The sequence below is a fragment of the Thamnophis sirtalis genome, unplaced genomic scaffold, assembly GCF_051295495.1.
Source record: "Thamnophis sirtalis isolate CommonGarterSnake01/CBP01778 unplaced genomic scaffold, rThaSir2_p1.2 scaffold_1, whole genome shotgun sequence".
Taxonomy (NCBI): domain Eukaryota; kingdom Metazoa; phylum Chordata; class Lepidosauria; order Squamata; family Natricidae; genus Thamnophis; species Thamnophis sirtalis.
The window spans coordinates 70,378,301-70,403,408 of record NW_028261381.1 but is presented as its reverse complement, the minus strand read 5'-3'; the positions used below and the strand labels follow the sequence as shown (position 1 = coordinate 70,403,408).

At 41.2% G+C, this 25,108-nt stretch overlaps 1 protein-coding gene across 1 annotated transcript in view; it reads left to right on the top strand.

Moving 5' to 3' along the window:
- Positions 1-25,108, top strand: part of LOC106551952 (NACHT, LRR and PYD domains-containing protein 12-like) — a 103,844-nt gene that overhangs the window by 23,306 nt on the left and 55,430 nt on the right. The window contains exons 3-5 of the mRNA XM_087715699.1: positions 5,382-7,023; positions 10,953-11,030; positions 18,645-18,815. Of these exons, the coding sequence (XP_087571825.1) occupies positions 5,382-7,023; positions 10,953-11,030; positions 18,645-18,815 (1,891 nt within the window). The remainder of the gene's footprint in view (positions 1-5,381; positions 7,024-10,952; positions 11,031-18,644; positions 18,816-25,108) is intronic.

Here is a 25,108-nt window from a genome sequence, read left to right as displayed (position 1 = left end):
GTTCAGAGGAGAACTTCCAAGAGGTCTTTAAGGCTTCCAGGTTTTTGTGATCAGTCCATACCTGGAAAGGAATTTTACTCGCCTCCAAAAAAATGCCTCCAAAAAGCAGTGCGCAGAGAAGTGTATAGGCTTCCTCCTCCCATATGGGCCAGCACTGTTCAGTTTCAGTCAGTTTCTTGCATGTGTAGGCACAGGGCTATAACTGTCCCTGCTCATTTTCTTGACTCAGAATAGCTCCTACCGCTACATCACTGGTGCCTGCCTGGATGATAAGTGGCTTGTCAGGATCCAGGTGCTTCAGGTTTGGTTTGGAAGAGAAAAGCTGTTTGAGTTTTTGAAATGCTATCTGGCATTCCATAGTCTATTTCAGTGGTTGGCTGGGTTTAGGTCCCCCCCACTTTGTCTTCAGTAGGTTTGTAATGGGGAGGGCAATTTGCACAAAAGAAGGAATGAATTGTCTATAGAAATTAGTGAATCCTAGGATGCTCTGTAATTGCTTCCTGGTATGGGATGGTACCCATTCCAGCACTATCCACACTTTCTCCAGATCCATTTTGATTTCTTCAGGGGAAATTTGGTAGCATAAATAGTCTTATTCAGATGAAACTCACATTTGGATAGTTTGACATGCAACCTGGCAGCACAAAGTTTCTGAAGGACAGCTCTGACTAGTTTCACATGCTCAGCTTTCATTTCTGTGTAAATTAAAATGTTATCTAGCTAACCCAACACCTATTCATACAGGTGCTCATGCAGGACTTCATTTATCAACTGCATGAATACTGTGGACACCCCTTGTAGTCCAAAGGGAAGCACCCTAAACTGGAAACAGCTCAATGGGCAGTTGAAAGCAATTTTCCACTCATCTCCTCCTCTGATTCTAATGTGGTAGTAAGCCTCCCACAAGTCCAACTTTGTAAAAAATTCCCCCTTTGCCAAATGGGTCAAGATATCCTTCATGAGGGAAAGTGGGTGCATATTTTCCACACAGACAATGTTCAGCCCTCTGTAATAAAACACAGAGGCACAAAGATCAGTCCTTTTTCCTTAAATAGGACTGGAGCATCTACTCTGTGTCTGGCTGGTTGGATGAAACCCTGAGCTAGGTTTTTGTGAATGAATGCAGGGAGCTCATCTAATTCCCTGGGAGTCATTGTGTAAAGCTTTGGTTTCAACAACTTAGCTTCTGGAAGAAAGTTGATGGCATAGTCTGTAAACTGATGAGGGAGAACTTCATCCAACCTCATTTCACTAAACATCTCCCTCAGGTCCTGATACTCCCTTGGGATGGCTGGGAAAGATTTCCCTTGCATTGCAGCTCCCACCTCTCGGTGAAGAACTCTCTCAGTCTCACATTCTCAATTGTACTGGGGCTTGCTGCCTGGTGAGAATTTCAGTACCCCTCCAGTCCACATGTTGATTCCACTGTTTCAAACAAGGCTAGTACCAGGACCAGAGGCCTCTCCATCTTCAAGGAGACTATGAAGTTTTAGTCTCTGAGTGGGCACCCATCTACATCACTAAGTGTTCAGTGGCAAATGTGGCAAGAATGCCCCCAGCTACTAAATTGTCCAGAGGGCAAAATGCAATTGGGGTTTTTAGCCTCCTTAGGTGAATTCCCATTTTCTCCACCAGACTGACTTACTAAGCACCTGATGCACCCTGAGTCTAGAAGGGCTCTCAATGAGGTTTTCTGACTATTTCCTGAGAGGTATAATTCTAAGGGCATAGTTACAGGTGCCGTGAGGCCACTTACCAAGGGTTATCATCCAAATCACTGTCAGATAGTCCCTGGTCTTCCTTTGGTGGAGTCAGAGTTCTCTCCTCTTGTTTGGGGGAGGAAGTGAACTCCACGACCTCCAAACCTTTGAGGGCCATCTCCTTTGTGTAGGATTGTGGTCTCACCACTTAACCTCCCAGTGCTTGTTCCCCTTTCTTGATAGGGTGGCTTGCTCAGCTCTCTGCTGCTTGATGGCCTTCTTTTCTGCATTTGAAGCAGAGGAGTACTGTGGCTGGGCTTGGGGCTTGGTGGCCTCCTTCTTTCTCTCCAGGAGAAACCTCTTCCATGCCTTGCTGCTACGATAGTTGTTTTGGTTTTGGTCAATTTCCACCACCCACACCAGTTGTGGAGGTGACATATATGATATGCAGGTCATCATTCAGCCCATCTCTGAAGCAAATCATGTGGATGTCCTCCAGCCAGTTGAAGTGACAGGTCAGGTCCTGAAATTCCTCTGTGTATTCCACTGCTGGTCTGCACACTTGCCTTACATTTCTTATGTGGTCTCTGGCTTTCCAGTCTTCAAATCACCATCTCAGAGCAGTCATGAATCGATTGAAGTTCCGCAGCTCAGGGGCATTGGCATTGTGTAGAGTTATAATTGACCTGACTGCAGTCCCTTCTAGTGACAGAATGAGGACTCTGACTTTAGCTCCCTTGATAGGGATTTTGTTACCATATTCTTGAATGAACCTGAACTAGGAAAAAACCCAATTGTTGAGGGTGCATCGAATTTCATGCCCAGGGGAAGACTTCATACCTGGGGAACTGCACCATCTCCCAGCCTTGGGGCATTTCCTGCTCCTGCATCTAGCCGTGAGGTCCCCACTGTTATTGCTGCTGCTCCTACCATGGTGGCTGTCACTGATACTATGGTATCCAGGGCTGAGTTTTCCCTTTCTCTCTCCCCTGGCTGGTTCTGACGTCCATTGCCCCTGACATGCGAGTTAGGGTCTCCCATGCCTTCAAGTTTTGAAATGCATCCATCATGTATCACATGGCTTGCTTCATGAGGAGGTGAGCATTGTCGGGTTCATCCCTTCCTCCTACTCATCATCCAGCTCCTCTCTGCATTTCTGCTGGTGACTGCTTTGGGTAAAGGTCACTCCCTCTGTCCTTCTTTCCCAGTTGTCCTTCTTCCCAACACTTATGGGCCATCTAGTCTTGGCTGAGTCTCCTAGGCTGGCAGCTTCCTCTGTCCATCTGGCAGAGTTTGTGTCTGATTGAGGCTTGGCAGAGGCTTTGCTCCAGAATTCAGTTTCTTCTTGATCACTGCTTTGTGTTGCACAGTCCCCATGGTAGGGTAGGTGCCTCTCTGGGTTGACCACTTTGCAGACTCCACCTAATGTAAGAACCTGCCTCAGCTACCTTCTCAAGAAAGCAAGTCTCTTGAAACAGTTTGCATTTGAAAAGGAACTTTTACTGAGATGTAGTGATTGCAAAGAAGTTAGGGGAAGTCTGAAATTCATGCATGAACCATTATGCTAACTATTCCCATCAACCCCCACCCCAATGCTCCATGTCCATCAGTAGCCATTAAAATGCTGCAAAAGTGTTTTTAAAACTCCGAAGCTGGATGGTGAGAAGAGATTGTCCTAGGACCACTATGACTTGGAATACCACGTTGGAACAGGCTGAGAGGCAGCCTGTGCAGATGGCCCTTTCTCCCTCCCCTCAAAACCCAAAAGTAGTTACATCAAAATTAAAAGCATGCCAAACTTTCAACCCACAAAGCCTCCCCCACTCTTCAGAAGTGCAGCATTCTGACAGGGACCTGACATCCTGATTATTACATTACATTGATTTAACATAGGAAAAGGAATCAAAATACAAATTTGGGGAGATGATATATCATGATATTGAGCTTGATGTAATAGTGATATGGATTATCTAGTAATCTATTATATTCTGAAGGCAGTGTCAATCTAAGTAACTAAAATGCCATATATACATGTATGTATGTATGTATATATGTACCATGTTTCCCCGAAAATACGACAGGGTCTTATATTTTTTTGACCCACAAAATATGGCCTTGTTTATTAAAGGGGAGGGCTTATTGTTTTTGCTTTGGAAGCCACTACGGAGGACGGATGCTGCTCTGGGAGTACGCTCTATCGTTGTACGCTCTGCAGCCCACAACCATAGAGCGTACTCCCAGAGCGGCATCCGTCCTCCATGCTTTGAAAGCAGAAAAAAAAACCAAGCGGCGGGCGGCGCCAGCAGCAGAGATGCCCTGGCTTTGCAGAGTTTGTCAAGGGCATTGTGATCCTGTGAGTCGCATGAGTGGGGAGTGGAAACCCCATAACTCCCCTCTCCAGCCATGAAGAACCCCATTCACTCACCTAGGGGCATTCCGAAGGCGTCGAGTCGCATTGCTTGGTGCCTTCCAGGTACCACTAGATTGGTCAGCGGCGCTGTGCCCAGCTGGAAAGGGGGGTTGCCGGGCATCTGCTCACAAGCGTGGCCACCTCATGGCTGCTGTGTTGCTGCTGCTACAATGGAACACAGCCATTCAACCCTGAGGCTGTGCCCCGCTCTTCGGGATCCTGCTCTCAAGAGAGCAGCTGCTCGGCAACCCTGTCTCCTCAGCTTGGCACAGCACCGCTGACTGACCTAGAGGTACCCCGAAAGCACCAAGAAACATGAGTGCCTTTGCCCCCCACCTTGTTTCCGCGGCTGGGTGCCTTTGGGATACTGCTAGGTCAGCAAGGGGTGTTCTGCCTCGCCGGAGGGGGGGATTGTCCAGGGGGCTTATTTTCAGGGGTGGGCTTATATTTTTGCCCATGCAAAAAATGTGGCAAGGCTTTAGTTTCAGGACAGGTCGTATTTTCGGGAAAACATGGTATCTATGTATGTATGCATGTCACACACACATGCACACATACATGAGAGAGAGAGGACTTGGGAGAGAGAATTTATGCTGAATGAAATTGTTCCAAATTAGGTATCATCAGTACATATGCATAGTTGTATAATTCAGAATTTGGGAAATCAAAACCTCATATTTTAATAACAATTGCATCTTTTTAAAGATATGTTGAAAAGGATATGTAGAAATAGACAGTTTGAATTAAAGAACAGCATAGAAATTTACTGAAGAACATATTTCATTGTGGAAAATCCATCATCTCGCATGTGTGTGTGTGTGTGTGTGTGTGTTTGTGTGTGTGTGTGTGTTTTTTCTCTTTGTGAATAAAAAACAATCACCCTAAATATGAAGTATGCTGGGAATTACACGCATTCTGAGAATATTTACTATATCCAAGGGGGATAATATTTAAAAAATATCCATCTATCAAAATCGAAAGAAAGAACCTTATATAACCTGCTAGTATTTGATGCAATCATTTGAGAAATGTTGTGTGGAATAAAAAGAGTTTAAAAATGATAAATATTTAATGTACTGATTAACAAGTATTTGCCTATTCACATCAATTCTGACAAGCCAACTAACAAAGTATCCTAGATCTTCCTTCAACACATTAATCCAGAGGGTGGATGGGGATGGCTTCAAGGAGAAGATACACAGAAAAAACACTTAAGTTTCTTGTGCAAGCCTTATTTTTCACACTTCTAATTTTATTCATTCTTTCTTTAGAATACAGAAACTACATTAAAAACAAATTCGAAACAATGAAAGATCCTAATGCTGTTCCAGGTGAATATGTGCTCTTCAATCAGAGATACTCAAAACTAATAATCACAAATTATCAAGCATCTAAAGAGGAGAGAGAACATGAAATTCTGGCTATGGGAAGGAAACATCGTGAAATCATCAGCAAAAGAGCCGAGTCTTCCACCAGCATTGAAGCATTATTTAACCCTGATAAACATGGATTAATTCCACAAGTTATTGTGTTACAGGGAGCTGCAGGAATTGGAAAAACCATAATGGCCAAGAAAATCATGTTTGATTGGGCTTCTCAACAACTTTACCAGGACAAATTTAATTATGTTTTCTATATTTGCTGTAGAAAGATGAATCTCCATGCAGAGTCAGAGATGCATAGCATTGCAGACATAATTTCAGAAGAATGGCTCAAGTGTCATGAATCCAAAAATGTCATTCAAAATATACTGAAGAATGAAGAAAAGCTTCTGTTCATAATTGATGGGTTTGATGAATTAAAGTATTCCTTTGATCAGCCTGAAAACAACTTTTGCATTGATCCCTGTAAGAAGGAACCAGTGAGAATTCTTTTGAACAGCTTATTTCAAAAAAAGCTTCTTCCTAAATCCTCTCTTATAATCACAACAAGACCAACTGCTTTGAAGAAACTCCATCAATGTTTAGAGCACCCAGGTTATTTTGAGATACTGGGATTTTCTACAAAGGAAAGAGAAGAATATTTCTACAATTTTTTTGAAAATAAAGACCAAGCAACTCAAGTTCTCAGATTTGTTAAACAAAATGATACGCTTTTCACCATGTGTGTCATTCCCCTTGTGAGCTGGATCATCTGCACAGTGATGAAACAAGAGATGGAGAGAGGCGAAGATCTTCAGAAGACATCATATACTCTCACTGCAATCTATATGCTGTATCTCTTCAGTTTGTTAAAGTATCATCATAAAGAATCCAAACAGGTTGTCCAAACCAATGTGAAAGGTTTATGCTCTTTAGCTGAAGAAGGAATCGGGAAACAGCAAATACTATTTATGGAGGAAGAAGTCAAGAAGCACATTTTAGATCAGGAAAACTCCCTCCCCCTTTTTCTGAATCAGAGCATCTTCAAAGAGGACATTGATTGTATTCAAACCTACAGCTTCATTCATTTAAGCTTCCAGGAGTTTTTTGCTGCTCTGTTTTATGTCCTAGAAGAAGGAGATGAGCAGCATTCTCAAAATCTGAATAAAAATTTGCAGACATTATTAGAAACACATACATATATTAGTACTGATTTTGCAGTAGTATTTCGCTTCCTCTTTGGTTTTTTAAATGAAGGGGGAAAAATGAAGCAGTGGAAAAAAAAACTTGGATGGAAAATTTTTCCTAAGTATAAAGAATCCATGTTAAACTGGGTGAAAAATAATCTAAAATACTGGGAAAGCTACTTTAAAAAAGAAATGTTTAGTTATTTGTATGAGACACAAGATGATAATTTTATAAAAAACGCACTATGTGGCATGACTAAAATGGATTGTGAGTGCAACTCTGATATGGAATTGATGAACCTCAGCTATTGTATACAACACTGCCAGAATTTAAAGGATCTCGTTATTGGTTTTCCCAAAAATGAGTAAGTATTTTGAAAGTCTGTTGAACATTTCATTCAGTTTATGATCCTATCACCACTATGCTATAACTTATTGTCTCAAATATAATAATAGACCAGAAAAATGTCACTTGGGAAGCTAAGTTAAAGATGGCTTTCAGTCCTTAGAAGGGAAGATAAGTATTATCTGAGAAGTGAAGCATTATTCCAGTATTTGAGGGGTTGCCACAAAGAAGAGGAGGTCAACTTATTTTAAAAAGCACCAGAAGGCAATACAAGACACAATGGATGGAAACTAATCAAGGAGAGAAGCAATCTGCAATTAAGGAGAAACTTCCTAACAGTGAGAACAATTAGTGGAACATTTTGCCTTCAGAAATTGTGGGTGCTTCAGCACTGGAGGTTTTTAAGAAGAGACTGAGCAAACACTTGTCTGAAATAGAATAGGTCCTCCTGGTTGAATAGGGGGCTGGACTAGAAGACCTCCAAGGTCCCTTCCAGCTCTATTCTAATTGAATGAAAAGATAGCTTGGGCTAGGTGGGATGGGAGGATGATTTAAAATGAGCAGTTGTCCTTTTGTGAGGCCAATACCAATCAACCCTGCTCAAACTTAAACAGCCTGATAATGATATCACCAGAAAGTGTTTATTTCAACTCAAAATCAGAGAGGCAATTGCTATTGAGATCTAGAGGCTGTAGAAATTTTAAATAAATGAATTATTTTAAACTAATTTAAATAAACAAAGTATTTAAAAAAAACTTGATTATTTTATGCTGAGCCCACTCCTGACAGTCTTTAAAGAAATTTGAAGTTCACTGGGCCATAGCAAAGCTCAGGGTATTTCTCTCTTTAATTAAAAAGGCTAATTCAACACTCTGAAATGTTCCATTTGAAATTTTCATTGCATGTAAAACTTTCCCTCTTACATGGCAGATAAAAAGGTGCTTCTGTAATAATTGGAAACTTCTTTACCTCCTCCCTTAAACAAGGTCATTTTGAAATTGTCATTTTTTTTTAAAAAATGACTATATAGTTTTATTTGAGATTTTAATTCAAACCTTATCTCATTTTTCATTTCAAATAAGAGGAGCAGATTGAGAAAGGAAAGGAATTTCTCCCAGTGGTGTGACTTGAAGACAATTCGTGGGAGAATATTTTCTCTGCTTCAGCACTGAATTGATGAAGGGCTCATTTTCTAGTCTTGTTCAGAAAATTGTTATACTGAATAAACTGCAGGATTAACATTTAAGGCCCCTCTTTTACAACTTTATGGTTTCACAGTTGTTTTAAATTATTTCATTCTTGTGAAGATTGGCTTCAATGTAGGTTTTTTTCCCATCCAATAGAAGGAAACAAGAATAATTTCCACATTGAACTTTGTAGCTGCTTGTTACCCATTGGAAATGAAGTTGCTGAAGAGCTCTTTTTCCAGGTTTCACTCTTCTGCTTTAGCCACAGGACTGAGCTCATGTTCTGCTCAGACTGTGCTTAATACAGTGTGTTGTTGCACTTAGAGATTCCTGAAATATTATTTCTTTTCTTTGTATTCAGGATGCCACTTCAAATGTCAATTCCTTCAAGAGATGCTGTATACATACATGAAGTTCTTGACTTATGATAGGTTGTTTGGTCTTTGACTTATGATACATTATTTAAAGTTAAGGTGGATCCAAAAAAGTTACTTATAATTCAGTTCTGAAGTTATGGATGCTACAACATCCCTGCAGTCATTCGGCCTTACAACTACTGTATTTTTCAGAGTATAAGATGTACCTTTCCCCCCCCCCCAAAAAAAAAGATGGTGAAAATTTGGGTATGTCTTATACACTGAATGTAGCCCCATCCACCCACCAGCCCCCACCCTTTGGCCTCTGCCTCCTAGCAATTTACCTCCTTGCAGCAAATGGGGAAAATGGGGCTTGCGGAGGCAGCAATATACTATAGCAATCGCTGCAACATGAAACAGCTGATGATCGGGAGGCCCCTGCTGAAACTGAAAGTGAAACTTGCTGTTTGCAATACCAAGCAAATTGCTAGGAGGCAGAGGCAGGTTTTTTTTTTCTTGTGCTAATCAAGCTGTTTGCTGCAAGGAGGTACGTCAATAACTATAAATGGCTATAGAATGTTCAAAGACTTTTGTTTAAAGACTGCTTTATTGTTCTAGACAACTTAACAAAATGAAAAATTTTTGTAAAATAAATGCTCGAACTGAAGAGTCCCTGTGTTATTGTATCTTCATTTAAATAGCAGAGAATAATGTATACGTCCAGAAAGAAACATCAATTTTGAAAGCATCTGTACAAGTAATGTAACACCACAAACAGTGTATATTGTCTGTACTGTTTGCTGATTGTTGCAAGGAGGCAAATTGCTGGGAGGCAGAGGCAGATTTTCTCCCCTTGTTTTCCTCCCCAAAAGTTTGGTGCATCTTATACATCAGAGCGTCTTGTACTCCAGAATATATGGTAATTGCAGGAATGCTGCAGTGGCACCCCCACCTATCTCCCCATCCTCCACACCAGGTCCCACAGATTTGGGGCCTGCTTCCCACCCCACTGGATCCCACACCCTTCTCCTCACCTTTCATCAACCATAACATCCATAACCTTTTGAAGCACTCTGAAGCTCCACAACTTGGATTAGGAAAGGAGGGAAAATCATTCTGTTCACTAGCCATGTGGCATGATCCCAGCTATAGCCACCATTTTCAGAGTGGCTAATTGAATAGTGGCCAGTCCAGAATGGTGCTCAATTCTGAAAGGAGGCCATGTAGGTTAGCAATGGAGCAGCTTGCTCTTCAGTGCCATCTCCAGAGAGCTCCACAATCTTTACAGCATCTCATAGATCACATTGGAGAAGAAGAGCAAGCTGGTCCATCCCTGAACTCCATGGACCACTCTCAGAAGTGAGAACCATTTTGCAGTGGCCAAAATTCATTGAAGTCAGTCTGAAAATGGCACCTGCTTCCAGATGTGAAGCACACAGCCTTGGAACAGAACAGTTTGCTCTTCTTCTCCAATGTGTTCTACGTGTAAGCCCTGGATACATCTTACAGGGCTGCCACAGTGGGAACGGAGGTGTAGTGAAGGGAGTAAATAGTAACAACATTCTTTCATGAGATCAAGGCCGGACTGCTTGGACTTGGAGAGGAATGACCAAAGTTTGGCGGCAGTTGAGATAGGGGGTTGATTGGGCCATGTGATGTGAATGTCACTGAACAGGACAGGATGTGAGTTTTAGTAGGGGTGGAGGAAAACAAATATTTCAGATTCAGGCTTTCCCCAGATGAGCCAATATGACTTCATCAATGAATTATTACTTTGATGGACTTTGTTTTGGAGTTCTGGATTGTTATGAGGAGTTAGTTGGAATGCTGACGCCATGGAGCACTGTGGAGCTGTGGAGATCTCCTCAATGTGATCTCCAGAGCTTTTAGAAAGAGATCTACAAATATAAGTGAGCAATTGGTGATGACAGATGGGGTGGAGTATATGGGATTTTGTAGGTTGGGAAGCAGGCCTAAGGTCTATGAGGAGCCTGAGGGGAGGGAATCAGAGCATGGGGTTGCCTCAGGAGTGACTTTACGAGGCCCGTGGCAGAACCTGCACTAATCCACCCAGGACCTCCCATCAAGCACCTGGTGCACCCTGTGCTTAATTTAATGACCACTTTGGGGAGAGCATGGATAGGGGGTTATAAGTAACACAATCACATGGGAACTGCACAGCTGTCATGACTTCTGACTGTAATGGGCAGATTCCAAGCATTGTTGGTCAAAAGAGTACCTGTAACCATTTCATTTACAAAATGATCTTTTGCTACTACTAATTTCTCATGCTGCAATATGATGAATTTATTTGTGATTACCTTTCAAATGTAATATATTTGCAAAGTAGAGTAACTGGAAACACTGAAGTAAAAGTCTGAAACAAAAATGTCATTCCTTTTTAGGGATTGGAGTTTGGATGAAAAATACGTGGAAGACTTCTTTGAAGCACTGACACAACTGAGAAACTTAGAACTCCTGCGGTAAGAAAGTGCTAGTATTTTATTTTAGATGTTATTGATAATGAAACCACTACATAAGATTAGAAGTTTGTGTATTAAACTAAATATATTGTTACATCAGTCTCTCATCAATTTTTCTTGGTCAACAATAGAAGATGCTTAACTAGGAGTTCCCGAAGCCTACCATGGAACTGAGTTATAATTGACACTTAGAGAGAGGAAACACAGTTTGGAAAACTCAAGGAAGGGTGCAGTACTTTCACTGGAATTTCTTAACCAGAGGCAGGAAATAGACTAGAACAGAACAGGATACAATAGAATTCTTTATTGGCCAAGTGTGATTGGACACACAAAGAATTTATCTCTGGTGCATAAACTCTCAGTGTACATACAAACGACAGTGATAAGTCATTGATCATAAATCATAAGATACAATGACAATTGATAAATCATAATATACCAATAGGAGAAGCTAGTAGGAAAGATGAAAAGTGAGAAAGATGAAAGGATGAGAAAGATGAGAAGATGACAAGGATAATAGCAATATAGGCTACTATGTGAATATATATCTTTAGGCATAAGTGCTGTAGGAGTTAAGTATTTTGCACAGTGATGACATGGGGGAAGAAACTATCTTTGTGTCTAGATATTTGGGCAAGCAATGCCCTATAGCAGCATCTTGAGAGGAGAACTTGAAACAGTTTATGTCCAGCATATGAGGGGTCTGTAAATATTTTCTCAGCCTCTTTCTGGTTCGTGCAGTATACAGGTCCTCAGTGGAAGGCAGGTTGGTTGCAACTGTTTTCTCCTGCAGTCCTAACTCTCCGCTGAAATCTGTGTTGATTGAAAATTGTAGCAGTTGGTAGAACAGGAGGGCTTCTCTTAAAATCTACTACCATCTCTACAGTTTTGAATGTGTACAGTTCAAGATTATTCCAGCTGCACCACAGGGCCAGTTCTTCAACTTCCCATCTATATGCAGATTCGTCATCATCTAGAATAAGACCAATCACTGCTGTATTATCTGCAAACTTCAGTACTTTAAGAGAGGGATCCTTTGAGATGCAGTCATTGGTATAGAGAAAAGAGTAGCATAGAGAGCACACAGCCATGGGGAACACCTATGCTAATTGTACAGGTAACTGGTGTGATTTTGCTTAGCTTCACTTGCTTCTTGCTATCTGTTAGAAAGCTTATCATCCATCTGCAACTATGGTCAGGCACAGCTAATTAAGTTAATTTGTAGACAAGGATTTCAGGAATGATGCTGTTGAATGCCCAGCTGAAGTCTACAAAAAGGACCCTTATAATAGGTCTTTGTGGATTCAAGATGTGTAACATGTTGATCAGCTAATTTATTTGAGCAATAGGCAAATTGCAAGAGGCCTAGCAGCAAATACGTAATGGTTTACAGATGTGCCAACACTAACTTTTCAAAGGTTTTCATAACTACAGATGTCAGAGCAACCAATCTATAGTTATTCAGCTCCCTGATGGAGAGTTTCTTGGGCACCAAGATGATAGTAGAGTGTTTGAAGCAAGAAGGGATGTAACACATCTCCATTGATCTATTAAACATCTGGGTGGAAGATGAGGCTAGTTGATCAGCACAGACTTTCAAGCAAGAAGGAGTTTGGGTCTGTCTAGGCCTGGTGCTTTTCTAGACTTTTGTCTGTGAAATAGACATTGCACCTCTTTTTTAAGGATGACTAGAGGTGGGGGCCCAGAGGGGTGGAATGAGGCATAGGATGATTTGGCTGTTGTTGGTGTATCTGAGATGGAGAGATAGCAATAATTGACAGTGGTCTTTTCTTAAACCAATAGTAGAATACATTTAGATCATCTGCCAGTTGTCAATTGCCTTCAGCCAGTGGTGGGATTCAATGGGCATGGGTGGCTGGTGTTGTGACTGAGTGGGCATAGCCAACCTGACATCACTCACATTGAGGGGTGCCCAAAGTCCCCTTCTAAGTGTTATTCTGTTATTCTGACACCTTTCCCAGGCACTCAAATTTTGCCATCCTCAGTTTTCCTGCCTGAGTAGGGGGTTGGACTAGAAGACCTCAGAGGTCTGTTTCAACTCTGTTATTCCATTATTCCTGAGAAACACACACACTGTCAGGGTTCCAAATAGCATCCAAAAATAAATCAGAGTCCAAGGCAAAGGATTCCTCAAAGTTCCAATTTATTAAGAGAGCCATGTTGGCACATCTGGGAAAACCCAAATCTGAAAGCTTCAGGTTTTTCCACTCAGTTGAAAGTTCAAGATCCTGTCCCCACACCCACAAGTCTATCACATGGTCCAATCTTTCACTAACATACTGGCAGCTTCTACCCATCCAGTTCCGGCCAGGTGCAGAGGCAAGGATCACCTTGACTTTCATAAAGAATGTTCTTATGGCTAAATATCACCCAACTCCATATAATTCCCCCTCCCATTTTTCCACAATAGAAAATGCATAGTAGAATAATAGAAAGTGTGGTAGGCCTGAAGTCCAAAAAAGAAAAGATGGCCTGGAGGTTTAGCGTGCGTGCATTCGTGTGCACGCGCACACACACATACACAATTTAAGCAATATCCCTTGTTTTGGAAACTCTAGAATCAGAAACAGGGGTGGGTTTCAAATTTTTAAATTCTGTGGGCATGGCCTATTTTGTGGGCATGGCTTGGCAGTCATGTAGCTAGATGGGTGTGGCCAACTTGATGTCACTCACCAGGAGATGTCATGGATTGGGTAAAATGTGGTGAAGCTCACTTAACAAAGCTCTTCCTTAGTGACCAAAATTTTGGGCTCAATTGTAGTCATACGTCAAAGACTATCTCTGCCTTCCTCTGCATGGCAGCCTTGTCCTAGTAAACCTCTTCTCCTTTCTGGCAATTTTAGGATGGGGGATTCATTTTAGGATGATAACCACAGTTTGCATGTTGAAGGTTCCTGAAGGAATGCTTGGAAACTCTGTATTTTAAATAACATTTCAGGAAGGGATGCATAATAGCCCTTCTCTGCCTCAGGTTAGAGACCTGGCACTGTTTGTGAAGCAACTGATCAACACTGACAGGGGGAAGCCACTAATATATGAAAATAAGAGCAAATTCCATTCCCTTCTAATACTGATGATGTTACCTAGTTTAGTAATGAAACAGCTACAAGAAAACTATCAAGCTCAGAGAGCAACAAGAACTCCACAGTTCAACCCTGAGCTACAAATATTCTCTTCTATCAAAAAACACTTTTTTATTATAGGGACTCAGAGCCTTCCTTATATGAGATGACTCTCAGTGGATTTCATTATAAATTTTCATATGATTTCTATAAATAAGGAATGTAGAATTATAATGGCTGAGTATTTGATCCTTCATACATCAAAAAATAGAAAGCTAAGAGATAAACAAATAAAAAACAGATTTGAAAAAAGAAAAGGCCCAGGAAAGAAAAACAGTGAAAGTGTAAGAAAGAAAGAGGAAAAGAAGGAAAACTGAAAAAGAATGACTTCCAAGTTTCTTTGGTACAAATATAAGTAATATATCAAACTCTTGCTCTAAGATTAACATTTGTCTACATTATTTCCATAATCCCATATCTAATCATCAAAGCACAGATCAACTTTTAATTTCAGTTTCTCACAAAAAGTCCAGTAATGGTTCACATCACTTCAATTACTATTTGTTAAGGAAACCATAACTATTTAACTGCACCAAAATAAAACAGGAATGGAAAATCCTAAACTCTAGTGTAGACTCATGCTTCTCAATTTTGACAATTGTAAGGTGTATGGACTTCCCATAATTCCCAGAATTCCCCAGGCAGCATGAAGTTCACCCATCTTAAACTTGCCAAGACTGAGAAAAGCTGATCCACAGATAAGGATTTTTCCATTCCTTTTTACTGCTTCCTACTTATTTATGAACAATCATAATGCAAAATCCCCACTTCAGGGGTGGGTTTCAAAAATTGTTCGAACCTACTCTGTGGGCGTGGCCTCCTTTGTGGGAGTGGCTTGTTACCCATGTGACCGGATGGGAGTAGCTTGCCACCCATGTGACTGGATGGGAGTGGCTTGCTACCCATGTGACCGGATGGGAGTGACTTGCTGCCCATGTGACCGGATGGGAGTGGCTTGCCACCCATGTGACCGGATGGGAGTGGCTTGCCACCCATGTGACTGGATGGGAGTGGCTTGCTACCCATGAGACCGGATGGGAGTGGCTTGCTGCCCATGTGACCGGATGGGAGTGGCTTGCCACCCATGTGACCGGATGGGAGTGGCTTGCCAGCCATGTGACCGGATGGGAGTGGCTTGCCACCCATGTGACCGGGTGGGAATTAGAAAGCCAAAAGTATGAAAGAAAATACCAATTATGTAAGGAAAGATCCCTAAAATGTATAAGGAAATATTACTAGTTAATTATTAATGCGTAGATAACTGCGGGACATTACACACACACACACACACACACACACACACACACACACACAAACTATGATGGAAAACACCAAAAAATAAGAATCCCCCCCACACAAACACAAAAGACTGCAAATGAAACCAGGTTTTTTTTCCTAAGCCTAAGGACAGGAAAGACAAAGCCACTGGAATAAAAACCATCAAGGCATTGCGGGTAATTATAAAGGACAGGCATTCACAGAACCATCAACCACCTCAGAATTACCTAAACAATGAGGGTGAAACACAATAAATCTGATTTTCTAGGATACATACAATGGCATTGAAAACAGTGACGACCATTTTTCACACTTAGCGACCGTTGCAGCATTCTCATGGTCACGTGATCAAAATTTTGATGTTTGGCAACAGATTCGTATTTATGATGGTTTCAGTGTCCTGGGGTCATGTAATTGCCTTTTGTGACCTTTTGACAAAGTCAAATGTGGAAACCAGATTCACTTATATTACTAACTAGGGAAGGCCTGGAGGAGTTCCCTTGGGAAAGCTCAGCCGGTGCCGCCCCTCCACCAGAAGACAGCCGCGCGAGTACGCGATGCCGCAGCTTTCGCAAGGGAAGGCCTGGAGGAGTTCCCTTGCGAAAGCTCAGCCACCGCCGCCCCCCCCACCAGAAGACAGCCGCGCGAGTACGCGAGGCCACGGCTTTCGCAAGGGAGGCCGCCGCCGCCACCCCCCCACCCGGAGGCAGCCATGCGCGTACATGAGCCCGCAGCTTTCACAAGGGAAGGCCTGAAGGCCTTCCCTTGTGAAACCTAGGCCGCTACCGCTGCTACCACCTCTACCCCCCTGGCTTCCTACTGCCGCTACCACCACTGCCGTCGCCACTGCCCACCCGAAGTCCTGCCGCTAACGTCCCGAGTCCTGCCGCCAAAGCTTGGTTGCTTACCTGTGGGGGAAGCAGCAAGCTCCTGGAAGGCGAAGGGAAGGTGTGAAGCGCGAAACGAGGCATCTCGGCAGCAAACCCTTTTGAAAAGACTCTTTGAGAGAAAGATTCTTTTCAAAAGAGGAATGTGAATGTTAGCCGTTGGCGCCACACTTTTAAAAGAGGCCAGCCCGCTCACCCGAAGTCCTGCCGCTAACGTCCCGAGTCCTGCCGCCAAAGCTTGGTTGCTTACCTGTGGGGGAAGCAGCAAGCTCCTGGAAGGCGAAGGGAAGGTGTGAAGCGCGAAACGAGGCATCTCGGCAGCAAACCCTTTTGAAAAGACTCTTTGAGAGAAAGATTCTTTTCAAAAGAGGAATGTGAATGTTAGCCGTTGGCGCCACACTTTTAAAAGAGGCCAGCCCGCTCACTGATTGGCTGGACTCCAGCCAAACAGTGAGCGACAACTGGGCTTAGTGCAGACGGGCGGGGGAGCGCGCGACAGGGGCCAGGACCGGTACCGGCGTTCCCGGAAGTTCATTACTTCGTGCGAACTGGTGCGAACTGGTAGGAACCCACCCCTGCCCCACTTCCACACCAGTCCAAAGCAACCACCATTTCCTCGCTAACCTGCTCCATTCTCCTGCATGCAGGCAGCAAAAGACCATATGACTACCAGTTTTTTTAAAAAAAATCAGTGTGGGGAAGAGAGAGATGACAAAGTTGGAAGGTCTGAATGATTTTTTTAAAGTGGTAGTCACATGGTCTTCTTTTCTAACCGAGCTAGAAAGAATGTTAGTGAGGGAATGGTGATTGATGCAGGAGTTTGCAGGAAGCTCTCCAAGCTAAAAAAAGGGGAGAGCAGCCTCCCAGCTGATCAAATTAAAAGGATGTGGACTCTCAACTACAGAGAAAGCAGGAACTTTCCCATTTTCCCAAAGTTGCTTCAGCTGCGAGCAATTCGGGAAAGTTTATTTCTCTGTTCCTATTTTTAATTCCTTCTTCCTTCCCCCCCCCCCTTTTTTTTCTTTTTTTGCCTTGGATATTTTTCAGGGTTTTCCAGTTAGTGGAAAAGACCCGCCTCTGCTGGCGGGCTGCCGTGGACACAGAGAAAGAAAGCTGGCGGGCTGCCCTCCCTGCCCCTCCAACTCCTACCCCCTTCCCTCTCTTCACTCTCAAACAAACTGTCTCAAATTGAGAGAGAGTTTGTTTGACTGAAAAAACAAATGCACACACACACACACACACACACACACACACACAAATTACTTACAATTACTTACAAATTACATTAATTTTGAATTTCTCCCCCTCCCTCCAACCCACATACTTTTTCCAGCTGTTTCACAGAGGATTTCAACTCTGCTCTTGCCTGCCATCATGAAAATGTAAAAATGTAAAAGGAAAAAGGCAAGAGCTGCTGAGGTCAGGCTGGGCTAGCTGCAGCCAGAGTCCCCAATGGATGACTCTCCTTGTTTAAAAATGCCTCTAAAAAAACTCCCTCTACAGGAGGAGGCAAGAGAACCACATGCCTCATCTACATAAGTAATTTTTCGGCTTTTAACCCTTGCTTAACTCTTCCTGAGTGATCATAAAGTCAGACTAAATGAGGTACATGGTTCTCCTGCCTCCTCCTGTAGAGGGGACTTTTTTAGAGGCTTTTTTAACAGTTAAGCACTAAGCAGAGTCATCCACTGTGACTCTGGTAGCAACTAACTCAGCCTTTTTCCTTTTACATTTTTTTTCTTTTTATGATGACAGTGGTGAGGCTCTACCTCCCCTGCCTCCGCTGACTGCACATCACTGTTATAATGTAGTGTCTATATCTAACCATAGGGACATGGTGGATCAGTGGCTAAGACGTTGAGTGTTGATCGGCAGTTCGGTGGTTCAAATCCCTAGCACTGCGTAATAGAGTAAACTCCTGTTACTTGTCCCAGCATCTGCCAACCTAGCAGTTCGAAAGCATGTAAAAATGCAAGTAGAAAAATAGGAACCACCTTTGATGGGAAGGTAACAGCGTTCTGTGTGCCTTCTGCATTTAGCCATACCGCCATATGACCACAGAGACATCTTCAGACAGCTCTGGCTCTTCAGCTTTGAAACGGAGATGAGCACCGCTCTCTAGAGTCGGAAACGACTAGCACATATATGTGAGGGGAACCTTTACCTATATCTATATCTAACCATATGATTTGTTGATTACATGACTGTACTTATTGCTTTTGTTTTGTTTTTAATTATTATTGTCTATTTTTACATGTGATACTACTAACTATTCTAATTCTTCTGAGTAATTGCTGTTCTTTCAGTTTGATAGGATTCTCTCTCAAAGAGTCCTGCGGCAGGCATCTTGCTGAAGTCTTCAAGAACAATCAGAGATTGAAAGAGTTACATTCGTATCCCAAGCACATAGATGACAGAACAGCAGAATTGCTGTGGGAGGGGCTCCAGGATCCAGACTGCAAAATAGAAATACTACAGTGAGTGATCAGTATTACTTTTAAGTTTGGTATGTGCTACTTTCTTTTGAATTCTGGAAAAGTATCAGTGGAAAGTGTTAGATCGGGTAATGGAGAGGCACACAAAGGCTTCAGCAACAACAGCTCTTTATTGCAAGTAAGGTAAACATCCGACTGAGGAAGGGTTGGACAGCAGCCCCTTTTAAAGGGATCTGTCAGACCCTTTGACCAATGGGATTAAACCTCTGTTCCCACCAGAACAAAGGACCTTGGTGGAAACCACTGTCGGGGGGGGGGGGGGATATCTAAAAGAAAGATAATTACAATTGTGATATTTAACCATATCATCTTCTGTTCCTTCTGTTTTCTAAGATGAAATTCTGTCTGTGATTATAATCAGAATGGTATGATATAGTTGGTTTTGGGGGATATGAGATACTTTCTTAGCTTTTAACTTCTGAGAATCTGATAGAGGGACTACATTTGAGGGAAGAGGTCATTTCCTATGGATGAGCTCAGAAGTTTATAAATGTTCATTAAACAATTTGCAGATATGTCAGCAATTTTACTGATTAAAAAATCTGGAGCTGTGCTTGCAGATTTATAGGTCTATAAATGGTCATTTTTGGGGAATTCTCATATAGCTTAATTTTTTTACACTTTGACAAGATTTTATCTGAAATTTACAGCAATCTTTTTGTTATTTGGGTGGATTGTGTCATTTTGCTATCGATTCTTGACTTTCTTTTCAATTGTTTAATAGCTTCCTTTAATACAGTAAAATTATCTGAAAATCTCTTCTGCTTAGGATTTTGGGAATCTGCTTTAATATAAATATTGACACACAATGTAATTGCAAATTAATTAAAGATCATACAGGTAGTCCATGAATTACAAATATAATGGAACCTGCTAATTACATTTGTAACCAGAGGATTTGTAGGAGTGAATCATATAACTTGACTGCGATCACTCCCTCCTTTTGCCCATGCATTCGCTAATCAAATGGGTCATTAAGTGAACATGAGATATTTGATTGATTTGATTTGATTTGATTTGATTACATTTATATGCCGCCCTTTTCCCCAAGGGGACTCAGGGCGGCTCACAATTCAAATCAGGGGAGGGGGGTACAGACAAGAAATAAAAGACGGAACATAACAATACATAATTTAAAAACACACAGCAGTCATACCATTCGAGGCGGGGGGCAACAGCTGTTTAGCCCCAGGCCTGTCGGAACAGCCAGGTTTTAAGGGCTTTGCAGAAGGCCTGGAGGGTGGTGAGGGTTCAAATCTCCACGGGGTGCTCGTTCCAGAGGGTCGGAGCAGCCACAGAGAAGGCCCTCCTCCGGGTAGTCGCCAGTCGACACTGGCCGGCGGATGGAATTTGGAGGAGGCCTAATCTGTGGGATCTAATCGGTCTATTGGAGGTAATTGGCAGCAGGCGGTCTCTCAAGTACCCATATAACATGTCATATAACATAATGTAAATAATGTAATTGCAAATTAATTAAAGATCATACAGGTAGTCCATGAATTACAAATATAATGGAACCTGCTAATTACATTTGTAACCAGAGGATTTGTAGGAGTGAATCATATAACTTGATTGCGATCACTCCCTCCTTTCGCCCATGCATTCGCTAATCAAATGAGATATCATATAACATGACATAGATATTTGCAACAGGTTGCTGAAACCTGCATGAAGCCCTCTAGGCTTTGGCAGCCCATTGCAAAAAGCCTTTGCTGGTGCAAACAGAGCTTCAGAGTGATGTGCCCGCCCCTCCTAAATTCAGGAGGATTTTTGCAGAGATTTTGTCCCCTTTCTTTTCTCAGGACTTCCGGCTGACACAGAGAAGTGGGGTAGTGATAGTGAGAGTTTTGTAGACAAAACAGAATAACCCTTTGGTGAATCAGAGATAATCCAACAGCTTGTTGGCCAGAGGGGGAGGAGAGGAGAGATGTAACCAGGTACACTCAGGTCTGCCATTCCAGCAGGAAACTAGTTCAAAAGTGATTGGTTGAGCCATCTGACTGCTCCCTATAAAAGGGCAACCTGTCAGATAAGCAAGTTGCTGGGTTGTACATAGTTGTCCAAATAAAGAGCTGTTTGTTGCTGATCATCGAGTCCTGTCTCTTCCATTTGCCCTGTCTAACACAAGCCTAGCTTTCTTTTTCTATGTGAGAGGCTTAACCCTGTGGGAGAAATTAGGGATGAATCTCCTGTAAACATTTGCAAAGTCCAGTATTAAACATCTTTCATGTTGGTGGGGAAGAATTCCAGGATGAAATATGTTGTTCCTTAGTTGGATCCATCTGAAGACCATTGGTTGAAATTCTGTAGTCCAGGAGGTCTACTTGCTGGAGATCAAAGGTGCACTTCTCAACCTTGGCAAACAGTTTGTCCTCTCAAAGTCTTTGAAACACCTCTCTAATATGCTGCCTATGAGCCTCTGCATCCTCAGGGTAAATCAAGATGTCATTTGAATAAAGTATTGTAGGAAGTTCTGTCACTCAGGATCCCATCATGAATGCACATTAAGCGACAGATGTTCTCATCTTGTCTGTTTCTCCTCCACACGTCTGAGAGAACCACTCTGGGAACATAAAAGAATGGTTGCATCATTGGTGTAGGTGGAAGATGGGAGTTTTGAACTTATTGCTGGACAAATTGAAGTCCCGTTGCTTCTGAATTCCACATTTTTCCTTCCATCTCCTCTCGGTGTTGGAATAAAGTTTCTGACTCTGCTGGAGAGATGTACTATAGAGATCTCTACGATCCCACTACCATGTTCAAAGATGCCTCCATTCTATGAGCAATGAGTCTGGTGAGATTAATGTCAGGCACAGCCAAACAAAACAGCTGTGGAAATTAGATAAAAATGTTTCTTTGTGGTTGACTCAACAATTCACAAGAATCTCACCAAACTGCCAAGCTTCCATTGGGAGTGCCTGATATAGCCTAAGAAGTGTTTCATCTCCCCCCGCCCCCTAGACTCCAAGTCGCAGAATACAGACAAAATTTCTGCTCTGGGGCTAAAAGTTCTTCGAGGCTTAGATTTTAGCAGAGAGTTTTCAGTCACCTGCCAGAATCAGGGGGATTCCCTCTTGTCTAAACAGGATTGGGAACAGGAATTATTTCCAGTGAGCACCTAGAGATGACAGGGAAGACACTTGTCTCTGTAGGCTGGATGAAAATCCTCCATGCCAAGTCCTTCTGGTTGACAGAAATGATGTGAGTTTTTTCCTGCTGGGTTCTCCATGGACTTTCTAGGGAAGCTGGTGGGAAAAAATGGAATTGGCAATAACAAGATTCTAAGACATTGGACAACTTTTTATAAGTGTTGCCAAGTGCTCAAATTACAATAACATGAATAAGGAGGTGCTTCAATGGCCATAACTGAAGGTATGAGTCATAAGTCTGTTCATTTAGAATCATCATTACATTCAACAATGAGAAAACAAGAATGACTATCCCTGTAATTGTGTAGTTGGTGGTGCTGAATAAATCAAATAGACATTTTCAAATACACACATTTATTTACTGTTTCTCAGTGGACATCATCACCCATATTGTGCTAGTTTTATTATTGTTTCTTTCCTACCTACATATTTAACTGAACAATAAACTGGTGTGCCAATATAAGATAGTATTTTTCCTTTCTCTTTACCCACAGTACGATATTCCACCTAAGAATTTTATTTTAGAAAATATAATCTGTGAATAATAGTTCAATCAAATTGTAATAAGTAAATATGTGAATTTCTTACAAAAATACAATAAGTCAACATTTATTCCTTTCAGTTTGATGAACAGAAATGTTCCAAATTGAGTAATATTTTGAAAATATATCCAAGAAAAAGCAGTTCAATTGCCATAAATACATTCCCTTGAATTCATATGAAGAAACAATCCATAATTATTTTTCAAGAAATTATTGTGTTTTTTTTTTTTTTTTGGACTGCAGACTTTCTGAAGAGATCCTGGTGGAATCTTACTGCAGGCATTTTGCAGAAGTACTCGGCAAAAAACAGAGATTGAGAGAATTACAGTTGCACATCAAGTATCAAGGTGACAAAGCAATGGAACTATTGTGTGATGTGCTCAAACATCCACAATGCAAAATAAAGACATTACAGTAAGTGACTATTTACTTTCAGTTTGATCTACATCAGTGTCCTTTGCCTGTTAATATTCTAGAAATATATCTAGAGAGTCAATTCAGTTGCCAAACCCGGTCCTATTCTCTTCAGTTCCTGTAAAATACATTGCATACTTAATATTCAAGAAATTGAAACCTGGAACCAGAGACCTGGAAAAAACTCCTTTGCCAGTGACTTCCGGATTAACCACAAGGCTAATTGAAACTGCAGGCAGCCCTAAAGAAAGATAAAGTTTTTTCAGCTTGTGGGAATATTTTATTGTTTAGAGAGAACGGACCGCCTAAAAATCTAAACTAACTTAAATTAAGTAACATAAGAATCTAGCGGCGATTTTGAGCCTTTTGATGACTTTGGATGGTGGTTTTAAATGTTATTTACACAGATAATCGATAGATTACTCCAACATCTCCTCTGATCTTCCGCAAACGGGCTGTAAACCAATTCATTATAATTTGGCTGTTTACATCTTGACACTTTTATTGTTTGGCAGTATTGGCTTGAGGTCTGATAAGATTGTACAGCTTTCAGTCTGCTTTCGCTTGTAAATACTTCAGAGCTCTTAAGAGGAAATACTAACTGCGTATAAACATGGCGTCTATTCAAGTGTCTATTCAAGTGATTTTTTCAGCACTACAGAAATTGTCTGACACACAGGATAGAATTCAGAGAAAATTGGATTATTTGGTGTTTTTGGCAACAAAGTACGAGGAAAAAACTGAGAATGTTCTTCAAATACAAAAAAAGGATGCCGGACATAAAGATTCTGAATTTGTTGATATTCGGGGCAACTGGTTTACTTCTGAGAGAGGAAAGAATGGAATATTTGAAGGGGAGGCAGCCACACGAAAATTTACTTCAAAAGACAGGGCGCAGGAGGAATGAGAAGCACTAAAGAATTCATACTATATGAAATAACATCTGCAAAACATTTGATACCACTACTGAGAATTAAAGACAAGTTGATAAAGGAAATAAAAAGAGGGCAGCAGCATTATATGAGAGGCACTATAAACAAAAAGGTGCAAAGATTTCTTTGTATGGACTTGCTCATAAAGAGGTTTGGAGAATTGGACCCACGAATGGCAGCAGATATAAGACTGTTTTGCTATTGGAGAGATACAGGCTGATAGATGGAAGAGTATAATTCAAAATTAGCTAAACCTAGTTAAATTCATTTGCAATAGGTATAGTTGAATAATAATTGATAATGATAGTAATGTATATAATGTTGAGTTGCTATGATAAGTAGTAATTGGATATGAGAAGGGAAGGTTAGAAATATCTTTGGATTATATATAAAGATTATTAATTACAATAATAATTATTATAAAAAACTAAAATAAAACTATATACAGTTAAATCTTAACTAATAGGGGGGAAATGCTATGATATAGGATATAACTAAACAAAGAAAGGAGAATGATAATAAATTATATACATGAAGGATTAGAAATTAGAAATCTTTGGTATTAAATATTATGGATGTTTAGCTAAAACAGGATATGAGGACTTAATGTTAATGGAGGATTTTATAAATAAGTAAATGAAATGCCAGCATGTGGTTAGGGATTAAATTTTTGGTATAGTTAAGGATGAAGGATGTTTAAATAACTGTAGTCAATTAAAAGTGGAGGTATGATGATGTTAATATAGTAAATATTTGAATTAAGACATTTGAATTAATATGAATTAATGGAAGAGATGCACAAAAACTTTTTGTAACCAGCTGATATACTTTTTTATAACGTATGTATGTTGTGTTTTTGTGTGTGGTTTTTTATTAAATATATAAGTATATACATAATAGAGAGATACAAAGTGTGTCTGTGGGGGGAAATATAGTTAGGATAGATTAGCAAAGGTGAGGGAATAAAAAATGATACTAAAATTATATTTGGGTTGGAGGAAGTACCATCCCAAGGTACTCAGTTGGGAAACTGAGATTTAAAATAGACACACCAATAATAGTAGAAAAAGAAAAGGGGAAAGGAGGAGAGAATGAAAAGAAGATGGGGGAAAGAAGAAAGCGGTAAACAGAGGAGGATGGAAAGGAGAGAGAGAGAGGAGGAGAGACGGTAGAAAGGGGAAGAGGAAGAGTAGGAGTAGGAGAAAGGCATGGGAAGAAGGAAGGGGGAGGAGAGGAGG